The following is an 18,878-nucleotide window of genomic DNA, read 5'->3' on the forward strand; positions in this document are numbered from 1 at the left end:
TTTCCCTCCTCGTCTTTTCTGACTTATTTCACTAGTTTTGCATGTGGCTATGGTCAGTGTCACTACTGTTGTATGAGGCAATACCTGGACCCTAACAGAGGTTACACAGGTAGTTCAACTTCTCCAGGATGGCACATCAGTATGTGCCATTGTCAGGTTTGCTGTGTCTCCCAGCACAGTCTCAAGGGCATTGAGGAGATTCTCGGAGATAGGCAGTTACTCTAGGAGAGCTGAACAGGGCCATAAAAGGTCCTTAACAAATCAGCAGGACTGGTATCTGCTCCTTTGGGCAAGGAGGAACAGGATGAGCACTGCCAGAGCCCTACAAAATGACATCCAGCAGGCCACTGGTGTGAATGTCTCTGACCAAACAATCAGAAACAGACTTCATGAGGGGGGCCTGAGGACCCGACGTCCTCTAGTGGGTCCTGTGCTCACTGCCTGGCACTGTGGAGCTCAACTGGCATTTGTCATAGAATACCAAAATTGAAAGGTCCATCACTGGCGCCCAGTGCTTTTCACAGATGAGAGCAGGTTTGCTCTGAGCACATATGAGAGACGTGAAAGGTTTTCAAGAAGCCGTGGAGAATGTTATGCTCTCTGTAACATCGTTCAGCATGACCGGTTTGGTGGTGGGTCAGTGATGGTCTGGGGAGGCATATCCATGGAGGGATGCACAGACCTCTACAGGCTAAACAACAGCACCTTGACTGCCATTAGGTATCGGGATGAAATCCTTGGACACATTGTTAGACCCTGTGCTGGTGCAGTAGGTCCTGCGTTCCTCCTGGTGCACAACAATGCCAGGCCTCATGTGACGAGAGTATGCACGCAGTTCCCAAAGAATGAAGGAATTGATACCATTGACTGGCCCCAACACTTGCCTGACCTAAATCCAATAGTACATCTCTGGGACATTATGTTTTGGTCCATCCAACGTCGCCAGGTTGCACCTCAACTGTTCAGGAGCTCAGTAATGCCCTGGTCCAGATCTGGAAAGAGATCCTTCAGGACACAATCCATCGTCTCATTAGGAACATACCCTGACATTGTCAGGCATGCATACAAGCATGGCCATACAAACTACCGAGGACGATCTGGAGTTGCTGCAATGAAATTTTGGCAAAATGGACTAGTCTGCCGCATCATTTTTTTACTTTGATTTTCGGGATGTCTTTGAATTCAGCCCTCTGTAGGCCGATAATTTTCATTTCCATCAAATGGTACAGCATCCTTTCATTCCTGACACATTACCCAGTCCATATCAGTATAGGATATCCATCATGATTTTCCTTTATTTTTTTGAGCAGTTATATTATAACAGCTTTACAGTCTAGTAGCCTCACCTTGTCTTCGTGAGATCTTCCAGGCTGGCCCTTCTAATGACAGGTCAACATCAATCTGTCTGTCCTTGGTGGCACGGCCCAATGTAATCTGCATACACAACAAAAGTCCAGCAACCTTAGCCATGCACCTGAAGCCAACCCATCCATGATGGCAACTCAGAGAGAACAGTTTCCGTTGCAAAAAGTATAAAATTAACATACTACCTCTCGAGATCGCATCAAATAGCGAACCATCCTCCCTCGCAGAGCAGCAAGTGTTTGGTTGTCAAAATCTGGAGAATTCATCCCTAAAAGGGAATGAATGAAATTATATGACTTTTCAGAATCTGCACAACCCCCTACATCTTACCTGACCACAACCCACCACAAAACTAGCAGGTTTTTGTATGACTAATAAAAGTATGGACAATGAAACACTACCAGGTAGCTTACTCACCTGTAATGCTGTCCACCAAGACCTGCCAACGTGGCAACTCCTGCTCAAGTTGACGAATCTCTCTCTTCTGGTGACGATCGGCAATCATGAGCTCTACATAGGTAGATAGAGGGTACATTATTTGTTCCAAGGGGAAATTTAGGTTTTTCCAGAAGCTAAAGAAATATTATAACAACTAATTCCCAACCATCAACAGCAAAATATACTGAGCTACAGTATCACAGTGAGACATGATAAAGGCATTTTGTTTTAAGTATAAAGGATTACCAATACAATAATACACTGGCTAAAGGTGCTCAATGATACTGTGTCACAGAGAGGGTGCTAAGCACTGTTAATGATGGCCATCAGTTTTGTTTTCATTCTCTCCCACATTACTACTTCCAGGGGGCCAAAAGTGCATCCCAGACCTAAGCCTGCCTCATTAATTAGCTTGTTGATTTGGTGGGACTTTCCTGAAGAAAAATCACACTGGTTATCACAGAGTTACAGAACAAGTAATGAATGTTACTATACAAATTAAAGGAACACAGCCTCCTAAGAAAGTAACAATCTACAATGCCCTATCTATTTCTAGACTAGTTCACTCCCTCACTGATGTGGCCCCTGAAGTATATATAGCAGTGCACCACCTCCATATTCATTCCCTGAATGGTGATCAGGAATAAAACTTCTTGGGTGTGGTGAAAGTCAATAAGTGGCCCCTTGGTTATACTGATGCTGGTTTGTGGAAAATTCTCTTTAATAGAAAAAACACACTTCTCTCCCTGACTCCTATACTCTGTCTCATCCTCCTTAATAATACAGATATTGCTAGTGCAGAATCATTACAGAATTTCCGTAAATAACACAACTTTGTGTTATACTTATAGTTTGACCTTTGAATCACAACTAAAAGCTGTGTGTCTTTGTAAAAATATCAACACAATTCAGAAAGAGCACAGACTACACAAATAAATGAACTCACCATGCTCGAGGACTTCATCTCTAGTGTCCCTAAAATATACCAAAAAAATTAAAAAGGAACTATTAATGTAGAATTTCTACCCATACTTTCTAGAAACCTGCTATTTCAATGATGTTAATATTTTCTTACTAAAAATATTCTGTAACAGGCAAACTCCTTCAATTCTCAGAACACTAAAAAATTTACAACAGTATTATAAACTTTAGCCTTATAATCCACCAACAATGAATGACCCCTTTAACTCTAAAGTTTCAAAATAAAATGAACATATTGTATACATACTTCAGCTTGTTATCATCGACCAGCTGTTCAGCATCAGAAAAGTTAAGAACTTGGTCTCCTTTGGGTAATGGCTGGACTAAAACCACAAAAGAAAAAGGCCCTCACTTATGACATTTAAATAAAGATGTCCACTAAAATGGAGTGAGAATAGTTGACATGGTCAAAACAAGCAGAGAACAGACGTAAAAAGGAAAAGAAAACAGCACTAGTATGAAAAGAAGGCAATGACATATACTTAAGAGTTTAGCAAAAGACTGTTATATAAGAAGAGTGTGAACCCTCTTTACCTGTCTGGTCGTCCAAGAGGTAGTACTGCTTTAGCAGTTGCCAGTGTATTTGTAGGCTCTTTGCCGTTCGTGAAGGGTAAAAAACACCAGGGTGCTTGTTCAGCAGCTCTTGAAAAACATCAATCTTCGGCTGGCTTGTCTAAAATGGGGAAGCAAGAGTGCGAGATACCATTTAGAACAATTCTGATGACAAATGGCTATTCAGCATAACAAAGCCTACAAATCCCAATTGTCCCAAAATTACATTAAGTCACGTTTTGAAAGTTCCTAAAGTAAAACTTTCTACACTAATTGGTAATTATTTTCTATGTGTGTATGGTTTTCTTTGTGAAGGAAAAACTTTGTAATGTTTGTGCAAAATTTCCCCTTAAGTTTTCACCTGTCTTCAAGTTGAAGAATTTAAAGTAGTAACTGTGATCCATCGTACTAATTCTTTTTATAATTAAAAAACTTCAATCATATTACCTCTTAATTTCCATTTGCTTAATCTCAAAATGTATAACTCTTTCCATTTATCTTCACAGCTCAAATCCAGAAGTCCTTAGATCAGTCTAACTGCTTTTCTCTGGACTTTCTCTAGCACTGCTTTTTATTATTGTATTATGAAGACTAAATTATGCACACAGATTTCCAGAAGAGGTATTACTTGTGTGTTTTATAGGTTAAGTGTTATTTCCCATTCTTCTATTCATTGTGCTATATACAGTATCCTAAAATCTAATTAGCCTGATGGGTAAACTACGATTGACAGGTACTTCTTACAAGTTGAATTTTGAAGTTTCAGATTGCCCATTGTGTATTCAAATATACCATTTGTACTTCCTGTGTGTAATTACTCACATTTATTCAAATTAAATTTCGTCTTGCACAAATTTGCCCATACCTGTACTCTGTGCAGATATCTTGGCAATGATCTGGCTGAAGACTTTTTGCTATTACACTGAAGTTTGGTATCATCTTCAGCAGGTTTTTATACTCTTATCTGAATTATATATGGATTGCGTGCTGAGCCACTCGAAGGGCATTGGGGTGACCCTCCGTTGGAGAAAGCGATTGTATTTAAAGAGTTGTTATACAGAAGAGTATGAGGGGCACAGGAGGAAGATGGTTTGGTCCTTAGTTACTATAGATAGAAAATTGGTCACTTGAGTATTTCATTACAACTGTCTATTTTAAATAACAATGAATAATAAAACATAGTAAAAAGTAAAAAAAAAAAAGTAGTTGTAAAAAAGTAAAACATAATAAAAAGTAAATAAAAAAATGTAATTATATTAACACCACTTCAAAAACAATATTATGAATTACTTTATCCTCTAACTTAAATTCTATAAACGCTTTTTTGCATTTCTGTTTGCATATTGTTTGGGATATTATCTCTTATTTTTTTCATTGGAGGATTCTCTTTGTTCTTGATTTTTTTAAATGTAGCTCTTTTTTGTTCATTTTCATTTTTTCAACGTTCATTATTAGCTCTTGCCACTACTTTTCTATCGCAATCTAAAATTTGATGTTCTTGAATAGATAATCTGCTTTCCTGCCTTGCTATAATAACCGACTACGTTGATGAGCGAGTTAGCAACACTGAGAGTGTCATGGGGTGGTACGGAGAAAGGATGTGTACAGTAGGAGTAATGACTGGGCAAGCAGTGTGGAGGGGTGTGGTCAAGGCTGAATAATGCAGACATGACAGAAAACTTTAATATAATAGATAGTAGGGGGCTTCACTCGCCAACCCCCGTGTTAGGTTTTCCGGATACACACTTTTATGATTTTTTTTTTCTTTGAATTGTTGCTATTTCATTAGTTTCACTTTTATTTCAGAACTTCTGTAAAAACAATATTTGGAATCTTTCGAGTCCCAATATGCTGAATCTTTTAAATGAGGTCAGTGAAACACATATTTAATGACTTTGTACCATAATTGAGGATAGGTTTCTCGGTTTGGAATTTCAGCACAGACAAAACGATCTACATCATCAGCAGCTAATAATTTTTTTTGCAAAGTAACCAATAAATGCATGTGAGGTAAACCCCGTTTTTGAAATTCTCTGACTTAAACTTCAAAGCCTTACAATATTTACATACTTCTAACATATCACCTATGTCCATATATTTGATCTCTATTCGCCTTTTCGTTATTTCTCCAAGTAATAATTTCTCTTTTTTTGCGCTAATGCAATGTTTACTTTCTTTGTTTTGACACTGTCGTTTTTTTCTGCCTTTATATTCTGTATCTTGCTCTGCATGTGTTTTGCACCTATATTTTGAGTCTTTTGAATTTCACTTTTCATTATCTCTAACCTGCTCTGCATGTGTTTGCCCCCCTTGTTTTTTAACCTCTTTATGACACTTTACTTTGTTTTCTACTCTGTCTTTTATTTCTGACCTCGCTTTGTCCTGCTTTTTTTTCCCCAATGACACCTGGTCCGTGGTGATTATTTTCCCTTTCTCGAGTAATAATTTCCATTTGTTTGTGCTACTGCAATCTTTACTTTCTTTTTTTTATACTTTAACTTTCCTACTTTCATATTTCATACTTTAACTTTCTCCACGTGTATTGCGTCACTTTTTTTTTTTTTGAGCCTTTCGAATTCCACTGCTTTCATTATCTCTAACATGCTCTGCATGTGTATAGCGTCAACGTTTCTGAACGTGTTTATGAAGTTCTACTTTGTCTTTTACTCTCTGTCTTTTAATTCTGAGCCCAATTGGATGTGCTTTTTTTCAATTCCACTTGTTCCGGGCTGATAGTTACTTTCCTTATTTTCTGAATTTGTACCTAGATGATTCTTTTTCTTTTTTCTCTCCAACGCTTTTGAATCTCCATTCTCCGCGCTGCTTTCTTCTTCGCTTAGTCGTCGACGTTTAATTTCTAACGTATTGTCCTTATATGCTTTATATGTGCTGAGAGCCCTGCATCTGTGTGTGCTCAAAGACTTACACGACTGAGTGTTTTGCTGCCCATAGTCTTATTTGATATTGTTTGTAAGTAGGGTGTGTCTTGCAAGAATCTCATGTTCTACATCATGACGAGACGGTCCTGGGTCAATCTCTTGGCAAAGTCTCATGTTTAAGGTCCCAGCGAGACGCTCCATGGCCAATCTCTTTCATCTCGTGGGTCTTTTAAGAGTCTTCCACGATCTTAACGTGAAGATCATGTCTCTTCTCTTGTCTTACTCTCCCAGGATTTTTTTTTTTTTTTTATATATAAATCGATATATAGATAGATATATAGATAAAAAAAGAGCAGCACTGATCTCTGAGGGATATAACTTAACATCTCCCAGTTCTGAAAAAGTTCACCTCACAAGAACTGTTTTTGTTGTTGTACCTAATTTTCTCTGTGCCTTGAATTCCCCACTTACTTCACAGACTTCCAATGTATTTGTGAAACATGATCTTCATCCTCTAACGGTTTACCAATATACCTGTCTCTGACATTCGATACTAAACCTGTTTCCTTAACCTCCTTGGCGTGTACCCCGAGCATGACTCGGGCTCAGAGTTTTATGCAATTATGTTTAACCCCAAATCAGGCTCAAGGTGACATGTAACGATATGCTTTTTAGTTTTAAGCCTGAATAACTCTTTGAAGAGTATTGTGCTGTCAATTAGTGGATGAAATAACCTCATGCTGAAAAAAGAAAAAAACATGAATATTACTTCTATGCTTTCAGCTACATTATGATATTTATGAGTGAGGTAGCACCTCCAACAAAATACATTATAGCAAACAAAAAATTGTAAAGTAAATTTTACAACAAACTGAAATTGAACCATTGCTCAAATTCAGCAATAGTGATAATGATGTCAACTGGTCATCAGACATTGACATGAAAACTGAATCTGATCTGAAACTGTACAACTGAACAGCTGTGATATGCCTAGTGGATTCAGTTACATGAAGCTTCACTGTGGTGTGACAGTAGCTGTGTGACAAAAAGGCAAAATAACTGAACAGGTGCAAGGACAAGCAAGACATTAGCCCCCTAACCACTGTTCACAATGCGACAATTGTCAATATTTGTGTTAGGAGAAACGTGTAAGTCACTAAGCCTTGCACTGTGGTAGCCTGCAATAACACAAGGAGTGTGTCAATAGTGCAGGTCAGGCAATGATATTCTACCCTCTCACACGCAAACAGCAGAAAAAAAATGAGTGCGCAAAGAAATAAACTTCTTTTGTCCCAATCGGGCTGTGTGTTTGTGACTGTCTCAAAATGTATCACATGAAGGGCATGTACTAAATCTGTATCAGTACAGTAGTGGACACTAGACATACCTTTTCTACTGCATTTATGTTGAGGTTTTCATATTTGCCAGTTTCTTTTATATGTAATAAAATTTTTTTCTTGTTGGAAAAAAGAAATTCAATGCTTCTGTTTTAACCGAGGGTAAACATAACACTAAAACAGGTTAAAAATTGCTACTCTTAATTTACCTGTGATGCATGCGACACTTACTGGCATACAGTTAATTGTATTAACTTGATCATCTTGTTGAATAATGGGATAATATTTGCTAGCCTTCATACCTTAGGAATTAGACCGTGGGAAACAATTTTTGAAAATAAGTGTCATCAAGTAAAATATGCACATACTAACCTCCTTAAGTACTCTGGATTTTATCTAATCCTGGCAGTTTGTTAGATTTTAGCCTATTTAATCGATGCAGCACTTTTCCTCTAAAATTTCCAAACAATTGGGTACCTCAATGACTGCCCCTCTTATGGTTGGGAGGTTATCCATTTCTTCACATGTGTAAACTTCAGAAAATTGCAAAGTCAGAGCATTCACTGTTTCACTGTCTAGATCTTTATTTTGCTCTCATTGCTCCTGATACACGTTGTCTCCCCATCACCTGTCCTTTAACCACTGTAATGCTGGATAGCAAAGATTTACACTGCCTCCAGATGCACTTTCAGCTGCCTGTAATTGCTACCTGAGGTCAAGGTAAAATACTTATTGTTAAGTTCATAGGCATGTAACTTACTGATCCAATTTTGGCAAGAAGTGCCTCCTCTGCTCTGCTGAATAGTGCCTTACTCTGAATGGCAGCAATAGCCTCTGGGTGAAGCTGCCTCATTGCTTGCCATGCCAGCCTGCATAGGAAATCAAGCATTGCATAAATCAGAAAAAACAAGTACTGACCAGATAAAACTTAAAAGCTGAATATCTTAAAACTTTGGACCTTACTTGGAAATAACTGTGTCATATAGCAAGGCATACCAGCGCTCCTGTATCTCACGCAGAGTGAAGCGGCAGCTGAACTTTACTCCGAGATGAACAGCCACTAAATCAGTGGTCTATTAAAAGAAGGAAAAAAAAATAAGGCAGCACAACGGAATGGATTGCAATGTCAGTGTTTTATTTGATTATGACACAGTTATGTCTTTAGAGTTGCCTTACCTGTAGTACAGCATTGATAAGCAAAAGATCATCTGTGGGCTTCCACCTTCCCAGGTCTTTGGTGACCTGTAGCGGCTGTTTACTTTTTTTTACCCGTTTGGTCAAACTAGGAGGAATGCTAACAGTGGCCAGAGGGGGTGTAGGTGTGCTGCTTGCTTTAGATATCTGGAAAGGAAGAATGTAGAATAAGTAACATACTGCAATTATCTTTTCTTTGTATAATGTCATATCAGTTAGGTTAATCCACACCACCATTTCTGAAAAGTACATTAAACAGACAGTTGCAGAGCAGTCAATGTAGGTGGATCTCTGACAGATAGCTTCTAAGTATAGAAACAACTGAAGCAATATGCCTAACAACCTTATATTACAGTATATGGGTTTCATAAAACATACAGTCTCAGAAGATATGCGCATTATACCACATCAAACTCAAAATGCTTATTATTACAGTTGGTAAGTGGCAAGTGTACTCCAATATACAGTACATGAAAAAGATTTATATGATAAAAAGAAGAATTCCTCACAGAACAAAAGAAAAAGGAAAAACCAAAATAGTCAAAGCACACGGTTTGCTCTGAATGCTTTTCAGGATGTGGAGGAGGATGTGTACTTTCTTTCAAAATGTACTATAACCATTTCTAAAACGTGTAACCTAAAAAATGTTTTTATTCTCAAAATTTCACTGTATACTTAACAGGATATTTACACATATAGCTGGTACAAGGAATGCTTTAAAAAGAATTCACTATATAAATCTCAATTTAATGATCACTATAAAGTTAAACAATTCTAGTTAAAAATGGCCTTAACTTGTTTCAGTATTCAGCTTTGTGCTTTTGCTCATAATAAATTTATAATGTGAAATAAAAATGTATTTTGTCTACAACTATGTGAAAAAAAGAAAACAGTCTAAACATACAGACAACATAAACAAAAACCACTCACTTTCTTTCAGACATCAGATTTGAAGCACTTTGAGCATTAGAAATGTGATATAGAGAAAATATTATTATTATTTACTCTATATTAATAGAAAACCATTATTAAAAATATGGTCATTTTTTTTTAAATGAAATACGTAGAATGATTCACGTGACAACAAATATTTATACATTATCAGTACCCGTAACAGTGGTTAGCCACTAAACAATTTGGAGTCATGCATGAAACAAGCACATAAAATAAAACCACCAAGAACTGCCAAACAGTATCTATCACTTCAGAGGTCACCTGCTGTTGCCCAATTAGAATCCCAAAGCTCTGCACCTTCTTCTTCTCGCTGGATGAAACTTCACTGCCTGAATAGCGTGCTGGTTCTGCTACCGGAGGACCCTTAGCACGGGATGAAGACTTTGCCAGACTGCTCTCCACCAACTCATCATCAAACTTTTTACGTTTTATTGACCTAGGGATAAAGGATGTTTTTAAAAGCTGAAAAATGGTAGACTTAGTTATGCATTATTTTTTCATTGTTGGTCATCACTAATCATATTAGAAGAGTATTTCACACCTTGACCAATATCTACAACCCATGTCATCAAGAACAGCCTCTGAAAGCTACTAACCTAGAAGAGCTCCTCCTTTTAGGCACTCCTACACTAAATGCTTGAGCTGCAGTACGTTTTAGATCTTTTGCCCCTGTCAAGTCCTCATCTTCAGAACGACTTTGTGGCATAGCACTCCCAGCAGACAGAGATATGCCACCTGTGGCCTGCATGTCTGCAAAACAAAGAAAATATTAATTCCCAACATTTGAGTGACTCAAATCAGCAGCTCTCAGGACTGGAAGAATTTACTTTTTTTTGTTTTTTGTACTGGCTGCATGGTGGCACAATGAGTAGCTTTGCAGCCTCAGAACGGCATTCAGTGTGGCAGAGTGGTTAAGGTTTTGAACGTCAAACACTGAGGTGGGTTCAAATCCGGCTACTGACACTGTGTGACCCTGAGCATGTCACTTCACCTGCCTGTGGTCCAATTGTAAAAAGAAAAGAAATGTAACCAATTGTATCTCAAATGTTAGAAGTCACTTTGGATAAAGGCGTCGGCTAAGTAAATGTAAATACGTCCTACTAGGTGCAAATCCCACACCAAGACATTATCTTCATGGATTTTAGTGCTTCCCCCCATGGCTACATTGGTTTTACCATGTTGTTTTCCTTTTAACAAAACCCAAAAAGAAATGTGTCATTTTTTTGTTAATCATTTTGTGTAACTAAAATAGAAATAACAAAATGTTTGAAAACTAGAAAAAAAATAAATAAATAAAACTAAACAAGTTTTTGTAATTTTAATTTTCACCACACTAGTCTTTGTGTATAATATACATCAAGTATGGAGTGGCTGGTGATTTAGTAAATATTATTTAAAACTGCAAAGTAGTAAATTTGGTAAGGAACAAACTGATTCATAAGCATGAGCAAGTTACCCCTTGTTGTCACCATCCGAATCTGTGGATTTCATAGGTTATTTCAAACATCAGTAAGCTAATCTTAACACATTTAGAATGCTGCAGTATTGCAAAAACAAAGTAGCTTTGAGTAGTTTGCATCTCAGATTGAGGGGACTCTTTCTAGTCTGTTTACTTTGCAGTGTCAAAGAGGTCAGGCTGGGATAGAAACAAAATATACGTTATATATTGGTTTCATAAAATATATAGTCTGTTTACACCTTTGTTTGAATGGCATTATTGAGGGGAGGTGGAATGGTTTGTGCAGCTATATTTTGCATAATGTTACAGGTAACTAGAAAAATAACAATTTGCACACATGCCATCACCAGAGACTAAACATGCCAATTAAAGAATTTAAAAACATTCTACAGTATATACACTCTCATATCACTAAACTCCAAATGCTTATTATTACAGTTGGCAAGGGGGTAAGTGTACTCCAATATAATAATAAAAAAAAAACCAATTGCTCACAGTACAAAAGAAAGTGTAAAAACCAAAATAGTTAAAGTACACTGTTTGCACTGAATGTTATTTAGGATGTGGAGGAGGATGTGTACTTTCTTTCAAAATGTACAATAATGATTTCTATCCAAAAACATGTAACCTGAAGATTTTTTTTTATCCTCAAAGCTCACCCTACTTGCATACATAACAGGATATTTACACATACAGTATGTCTGGTACACTGAATGCTTTATAAGGAATTCACTATATAAATATAATATAACAGTCACTATAAAGTTAAACAATTCTGGTTAAACAATGGCTTTAACTTGTTTCAGCATTCAACTTTGTGTTTTTGCAGCTGTTACTTATAAGTTTATAATGTGAAATAAACAACTATGTTAAAAAAAATTAAATACTCTAAATGTATACACAACAAAAACAAAAAAACAGCTGTTAAATGGTCAATGCTGTCAATTACTTGGCCATAAAACTGATAACGAAATCCACTTGTATCCTATTCATTGTTCCTTATCACCATAGGTGATTATAACGCATACATTTATATTTTACATGTAATTGTACAAAAATTGTGTATTTGTTGCTTTGTTCCGTATCATTTGTTTCTCAATTTAATTCAAAAATTTGACTTTGAAAATATTTATTAATTTTGATATTACTTTGCATCCTGCATTACTAACATTTTACCTTTTTTCTATTGTACTTCTTTGACTATTTTTGAAGCACTTTGAGCATTCGAATGGTGCTACACAAACACAATGCATTAATATTATTGCACAGTGTCATGAGCTCAGGTTTGATTGCTGAAGTGCTCAGTGTCTGTATAAGAGTACATAAAATATGTAACTAAGCATTCTCATTTGCCAAACTCGTTTATTCTACATGTGCTGTTAAATTACATCCTACCAGTTTAGGCGCAAAGGAAGCTACCCAGGTTTTGCAAGTTGCTTATTAAATGATCTGAGATTTTGTTATAACGGACATTTAGTATTCAATGTAAATGGAGTTCTTGTACTAATGTAGTATATACCAAGGCTGTGGAATCAGAAGCGATTAATGGGTTACAAGAGTTGGAAAAATGTTTCAACTCGGATGAAATGTAAATTGTAGTATAATGTGATAAAGTTTTCAATTTCACAGATACTAATTCAAATTTTTTTCTTCTAGTCTTTTGATAAAAATAAAACCTTTAATTTTGTAAGTTTTGTCTTTTATTTAATGTTGCTCAATGTTTGTAACTTCTTTAATAAATATTATAAAAAAGCCAAAATGGCATTGCTACAGCTTTAAAACCCAAACTTTAACAGGTTAGGATGCTAAAAAGCAGCCTGATGTATGTTGTGTGCTTTGAGTCAACATAGTAAATACACTGCTGTCCAAACATTTGGGGTCACCAGTATCATCTGCAACAGTGAAAATACGATTCTGGGATGCTGGCCTTAGGGTCAGAGTTTCAAAGAAAAAACCATATGTGAAACTAGCAAATAAAAATAAAGGTTAAAACTGGCAAAAAAAACACAGCCACTGGACAGAAGATGACTGGAAAAGTGTACTATGCTAAGAATCCTGGAGTCATCTTTTTTCTGTTGCAGATGACACTTTTGCAGACAAATATGCATTTGGTGTGCACTTAGTGATGAAGGAAACTGAGGGCCTGTAAGGTATTTGTTTCACAAACTCCAATGTTTTTTATCTTACCATCTTGTCAGTATTTCATAAAATAAGCAAGTAAGAATTCCTTGAAAAAAAATAATTGTTTTGAAAATGACTGAATGACATATAGTACACATCAGTAGAATATAAGAGGATATGTGTGCATCTGTCTTACTACTCACAAATGGAATATCAAAAAAAAAAAGAAAGAATTTTTCAAACAAATAAACAATTTGCTTAAAACTGCTGAAGGTTAAAGTAACAAATAACAGCAGAGAACACTGGTTATTTGCTTCTTGCATTTTAGATTATATTGGAAGCCTTTCATATTATCAGGAGACAAGAGAGTTCTGTCACAGAGAGTAAAATTATACTTAAGTTGACAGGTACAATATGAATGACATATCATTTGACAACTAAAAAGAAGACTGTTTTACACTTGAACGACTGTGTCTGTGTTAGTTTTTTTCACACCAAAAATGTTAATTGTTGAAAAACTAAATCCAAATAAAAATAAAAAAATAGAAAATGGCAAAAAAAAAACTAAATAAAAGCAAACTAAAAAATATTTTAAAACTAGAAAAACACTGGTTTTACTTCAAGTACTCCGTTTTTTATACCACATCTTCCAAAACATGTTGGAGATACTTAATTGGCTTTGATTCTTCTCTTGTGACGAGTGCTGAGGGGTTTTCTCTGACTCCCATCTTGTGAATCTAAACTTGATTAAGTGGGTTTAAGAATTTTATAAATTTTAGGCCACTGCAAGAGATGTTGAAAACAAGTCCAAGATGATTTTGTCACAACACACTTAATGAGCTCAAAATCTGAAATGCAGTTGGTATGTCTACAAAAAACAACATACAGACTGGCTTTCATTCATAAACACTAATATTTTAACCTACCAAATACAGCTTCTTACATTTACTGGTTTATGGTTTGAGCTCCCACTGTCATCCAGAAGAAAACTCTTTCCTGCACATCTTTAGTTCTCTCTTTTCTTTAGTATTCTTCATTATAATTTATTATTTGCAGAATACTACTTTGGACACATACAATCAGAATGAAAATGAGATCTGCTACAATTTTTTCCCATTTTATTTCTCAAAAGAATTTCTTTGAATTTCTAGATGTGTGTACATAAAAGGATAACATACCTTAAAGAAAGAACTAACTGGCCTCAGATCCTGTTTAATGCCTTTACGGTCAGAATGTTGAAGAAAGAAGGTAATCAGGGTAAAAAATAAAGGTAAACAAGAAATTAGAGAATTAGACCAAGAGAATGCTTTTAGACTAACATTCATCATGACTGAAAATGCCAAAAGTGTTAGGAACAAGGGACGTGAGCTCCAAGCCTGTACCCGCTATCTTTGAAAGGATTAGCAGATCTGATTGATATGCCTTTCAATGCCCTGGATAACAATATTGGACCCTTACTTAGCTGTCGATTTATTGGGACTTTATTTTTGTGAAGATGGAGGGTAATCACAACTTTGAGAAAAAAACAAAGACACTGCAGTTTGCATATTTATTAATATGAAATACCACAACCCATTTTATATTAGAAGAATAAGGAAAAAATCTAACTTTTTTTTATGTTGTTCATCTGCTGACATTTCAGCTACTGCTACTACTGATATAAGCTGACCTGAGCACTTAGAATGCATTCAGATTAATCACGAGAGACTTTATTTTCGACAGTTTGAAAAAACTGTGTGCCAGACTCCTTGCACTGCATTAAATTCAATATCTGGAGCATAAATCTAGGTGTTCTTGATTTGTGCTTGATTGGCAACATTAACATCACTTGTAGCTCTAGAGGGGACTGCCAAGTATTGGCTACTGTGATCACAACACATAAAAAACATTTAATAAACGAGGAGACCATTTAGCCTATCAAACTTGTTATAGCTAAGTTGTTCCAATATTGGCTCCAGCAGACCCCCCGTGACCCTGTAGTTAGGATACAGCAGGTTGGATAATTGATGGATTTTATGCATATGCTTTTTAAAAAGTTGTCAGAGTTTCAGCTTCAACTGCATGACCCTGTGGTTACAGATTTCCACAATATTTGTATTGAAGAACTCATTCAGTCTTCAATTTACTTCCGATTGCTTTTCACAGGTGTTTTCAAATTTTTTGATTCCACAAATAATTGTAAAAATTTTGTTTGGATTACTTTTATCAATAACTTTGAGAATTTTGATGACCTGAATAAGGTCCTCTTACAATTTTCCCTGAACAAAGCTAACAAAGTTAAATTCCCTTATCTCAGTGGTTTTTATGTTTAGTCTGAGGCACCCACTGTGATTTCAAGTTTTTATACCAAACAAATTAACAATCAGCGAGTCATTTTGTATCTTTAATTGATCTCATTGATTGACTACCGGACCTTTCTTCCTTCTCTTATTTCACATTCAAATTGTAACACTGACATTTATAGCAATGGGTTAAGGAAAAATGCCAAGATCTGTGTGTCTTTTAAATGGTGACCCTGTTGTGTTTGCTAGGTGTCCCATTTGTCATGCAAACTGCCTCTCTATCAATGTCTCTGCTATTGTAAGTTGAGTATTTGTTATTTTTGAGTCTGACTGGATTCCAGAATTGTACCTTGCTGGGTTGTTTTTACTCAAGGTGGACAGTGTGTTTGGATGTTTTACTGGCTCTAGCCAACAGGTGGAACTGGTGTAAAAACTGTACCACACAGGAAAAAGCAAACCACCGGGATCCCCAGAGTAAAAATAGTGAGATTCAAAGTAGTCTGTCCTGTCCATATGATTCTAAACAGCAAATATGCAAACTTTGGTCCAAATTGGTCAAAGGATATAGGACTGCATAGGGAATAAATAGACAGATAGATTAAGAAATATTTGCTTTTTTTCCTTACCTTGAATTTATAAAGAGTTTTGCAATTTATTATTTTTTTTAATTCATGATTTTTGTGCAGTCTTCTCTCTTAAATGTATAGAACATAACCTTTTAATTCCTGGAAAATCACTTAGCACCTCTAATATTAACGGATATGTATTGAGGAACACAGAAAACAGAACTGTACACAGTACTCCACATGCATTCTCATTTTACAATCTGAGCATAATGTCCTTTGATTTATACTTACTTAAGAGTATTTACAAATAAACCCAATGTTTGCCTTTTTAATTGTTTCTGTACATTGCCAAAATGATGTGAATAGTGTGTCAAATACCTATAGCCTTTCCTGAAGCTGCTTCCTGTACAGTATCACCCTAATATTTACAAACAATGTTTATATTGCTTGCAAATAGAGTTTGCACTTCTCTACATTAAACTGCATTTTCCAAAGTTTTTGGACAACTTGCTCAAATCTTGACAATCATGGCACAAGTTTTTCTACACACTGTGTTGCATATCATAAAAATAAAAGTTAAAAGGAGGCTTGAGGTTGATCAGCTTAAAGAAACAAGACACTTCATGGTTGTTTTCAAAGCAAAGCTAGGATATTCTTGCTGGTGAATAGAGAACATCAATGAGTCAGCAATATACGTCTCAGGACATGTCTGCATCTTCACAGAAATGTACATTTAAAAAGACAAGACCTAGATAAGTCCAGAAATAAAAAGAGCTGCTAAATCAGAAAAGTTATCTGCACAGTGCAAAATGGGTAAATGATTGTGAAGAGAAGATTAAGAAATTTAAGGAAATACTGCATATAATGAAGATGCAAAGAAAGCATGATATGGATTACTAACAAATTTTGGCTATAAGACCAGGAGTGACTGTACAACTGCTGAAAGGTTATTTCTTTTTAAAACAATCGCTTATTAATTTTTCACAGGTTGTTTATTTTCTTTGGTCTATGTCCAGGTGCTCTAACTTCAGTGTAAATTAACTGATTTCAATAGACAGTATTAAGGCACCGTCTTCAAGAACTTATTCCCTTCTAGGAATTGAACTTTTCTGCATATTCAGGATCAAGAGGTTTTAAGGAAGCACTGCCAGACACACTGAACAGTACCTGATCTTCTGGAGGAAACTCAGTTATAGTTATAGTAATGCCCATACTATAGATTTTATTATTGTTCTCCATACTATATATCCACATCTACTAAATGAGACATTGATGGCTTTTGGAGTTGATTTGAAAATTAATTCTTTGGTTGCACAATTCATTGTATATCACTTCAAGCACAGGAGTTTTGCCTCTGCTCTGTAAAGTCTAAAAGCAATTAACAGTAGTACAGGGTTCTGTTCTCTCTTTAGTATTATACATTTAACGGACAAATGTTTGCTGCACTTTACATATAAAACTCACATATATACACTGAGAATATTGCACTGGTGTAGTGTTTAATAAATAAACAACTCTTTCCAAGGAGTTGGTAACAGTAAGCTATTGAATTTTAATACACACCACTCTGATAATGTCAATTGTCAATGTAAATATGAATAAAACTCAATTATAAATTGTTAAATGAGAGAGCCAATAGTACGACCTTCTCAAATAAACAGAGAATTAGCTAAGTAAGTCACATCCCACAAATATTTTGGAAATAAAGGTCACTTGTTTTTGACTAAACCCAGGAATTTACACACAAACTGGTTTACTTATAGAAATGAATACTGTTGAAATCCATAATTGTTCTAGGTATATGTTTTAAAGTGTGCTGTCCTTTGTACCTATCTGTGTTTTTGAAAAGAAAAACAAAACTACAATGTATGATTAAATAAGCAGAGAGATTAGGATTGATCAAATGCTGTGGAGAAACTAAATGCTGACTTAGTGCTAAAATGCTTGATCAAATCCTTAAACATCCTGTTTACTGTTAATTCCATGTCAACCATTTGACAATCAATACAATTCTGAAATGCAAAATAAAAATGCGTTGCACAAGATCACTTATACCTTCAGCAATTAGAGTACTTTATAAAAAAGAGTAATATAGATTATCTGAAGTAGTACTGGAACTCCATTTTATCTTATTGCTTGTATAGGCTTTATGTTTCTACAATCTTCCTTGTTTTCATTACTTATTTGTCATGCACATTACCAAATTAATTTTCCCATTTAGTGATAATAAAGTTTACTTTGACCTTCACCATTATGATGCACTTCACTCCTCCTCCTCCTACTACTGACGTACTAAGGATATGGTGGAAGAAAAGAAATGGACAGGTACTCAAACTTTAAAGTTATTCCACAAAACTTATTAGTTAGAGGGGAACACAATGCAGTTTTCTGGAAGTACTCTAGAAGTGTGTTAAAGCGAGAAATTAGTTTTCATGGTTTCTATATGTGCAGTAAGGTACCTTACCCTTCTCCATCATGTCCCCACAGCCTGAAGGTGGATTGTGCCTTCAGGCACACTTTTGCGTCATGATTTCTTTTTAGACCTGCCACTTCCAGGCGAGTATTCACCTATATGAAAATAAAAATAACTAAATAAATAAATGATCAAACAAATAAGTGTATACAAAGAAGAACCTGTGATGTCAAATAGTAAGGAAGAGGATTAGAAAAGGACTTCCATAAATGCCAAAAAAAGTATCACAGCTTATTTGAACATTCTAATTTAATTCAGACAACACAGCAAAAAATTA

The 18,878-nt window shown here is 35.7% G+C and overlaps 1 protein-coding gene across 3 annotated transcripts in view; it reads right to left on the reverse strand.

The window, feature by feature from the left end:
* mcrs1 (microspherule protein 1) overlaps window positions 1-18,878 on the reverse strand; it is a 36,246-nt gene that overhangs the window by 13,665 nt on the left and 3,703 nt on the right. For 2 of the 3 annotated variants that reach the window (XM_039747334.1, XM_039747333.1), the window contains exons 2-13: window positions 18,593-18,696; window positions 10,297-10,450; window positions 9,962-10,136; window positions 8,729-8,893; window positions 8,516-8,625; window positions 8,313-8,421; window positions 3,319-3,457; window positions 3,032-3,107; window positions 2,750-2,778; window positions 1,783-1,875; window positions 1,551-1,633; window positions 1,347-1,434 (exon numbers count right to left, since the gene is read on the reverse strand). In XM_039747334.1, coding sequence (XP_039603268.1) covers window positions 1,347-1,434; window positions 1,551-1,633; window positions 1,783-1,875; window positions 2,750-2,778; window positions 3,032-3,107; window positions 3,319-3,457; window positions 8,313-8,421; window positions 8,516-8,625; window positions 8,729-8,893; window positions 9,962-10,136; window positions 10,297-10,450; window positions 18,593-18,605 — 1,234 coding nt within the window. In that variant the 5' untranslated portion in view covers window positions 18,606-18,696. The remainder of the gene's footprint in view (window positions 1-1,346; window positions 1,435-1,550; window positions 1,634-1,782; window positions 1,876-2,749; window positions 2,779-3,031; window positions 3,108-3,318; window positions 3,458-8,312; window positions 8,422-8,515; window positions 8,626-8,728; window positions 8,894-9,961; window positions 10,137-10,296; window positions 10,451-18,592; window positions 18,697-18,878) is intronic. The other variant, XM_039747335.1, reaches the window with a different exon arrangement.

The sequence above is a fragment of the Polypterus senegalus genome, chromosome 3, assembly GCF_016835505.1.
Source record: "Polypterus senegalus isolate Bchr_013 chromosome 3, ASM1683550v1, whole genome shotgun sequence".
NCBI classification, from domain to species: Eukaryota; Metazoa; Chordata; class Cladistia; order Polypteriformes; family Polypteridae; genus Polypterus; species Polypterus senegalus.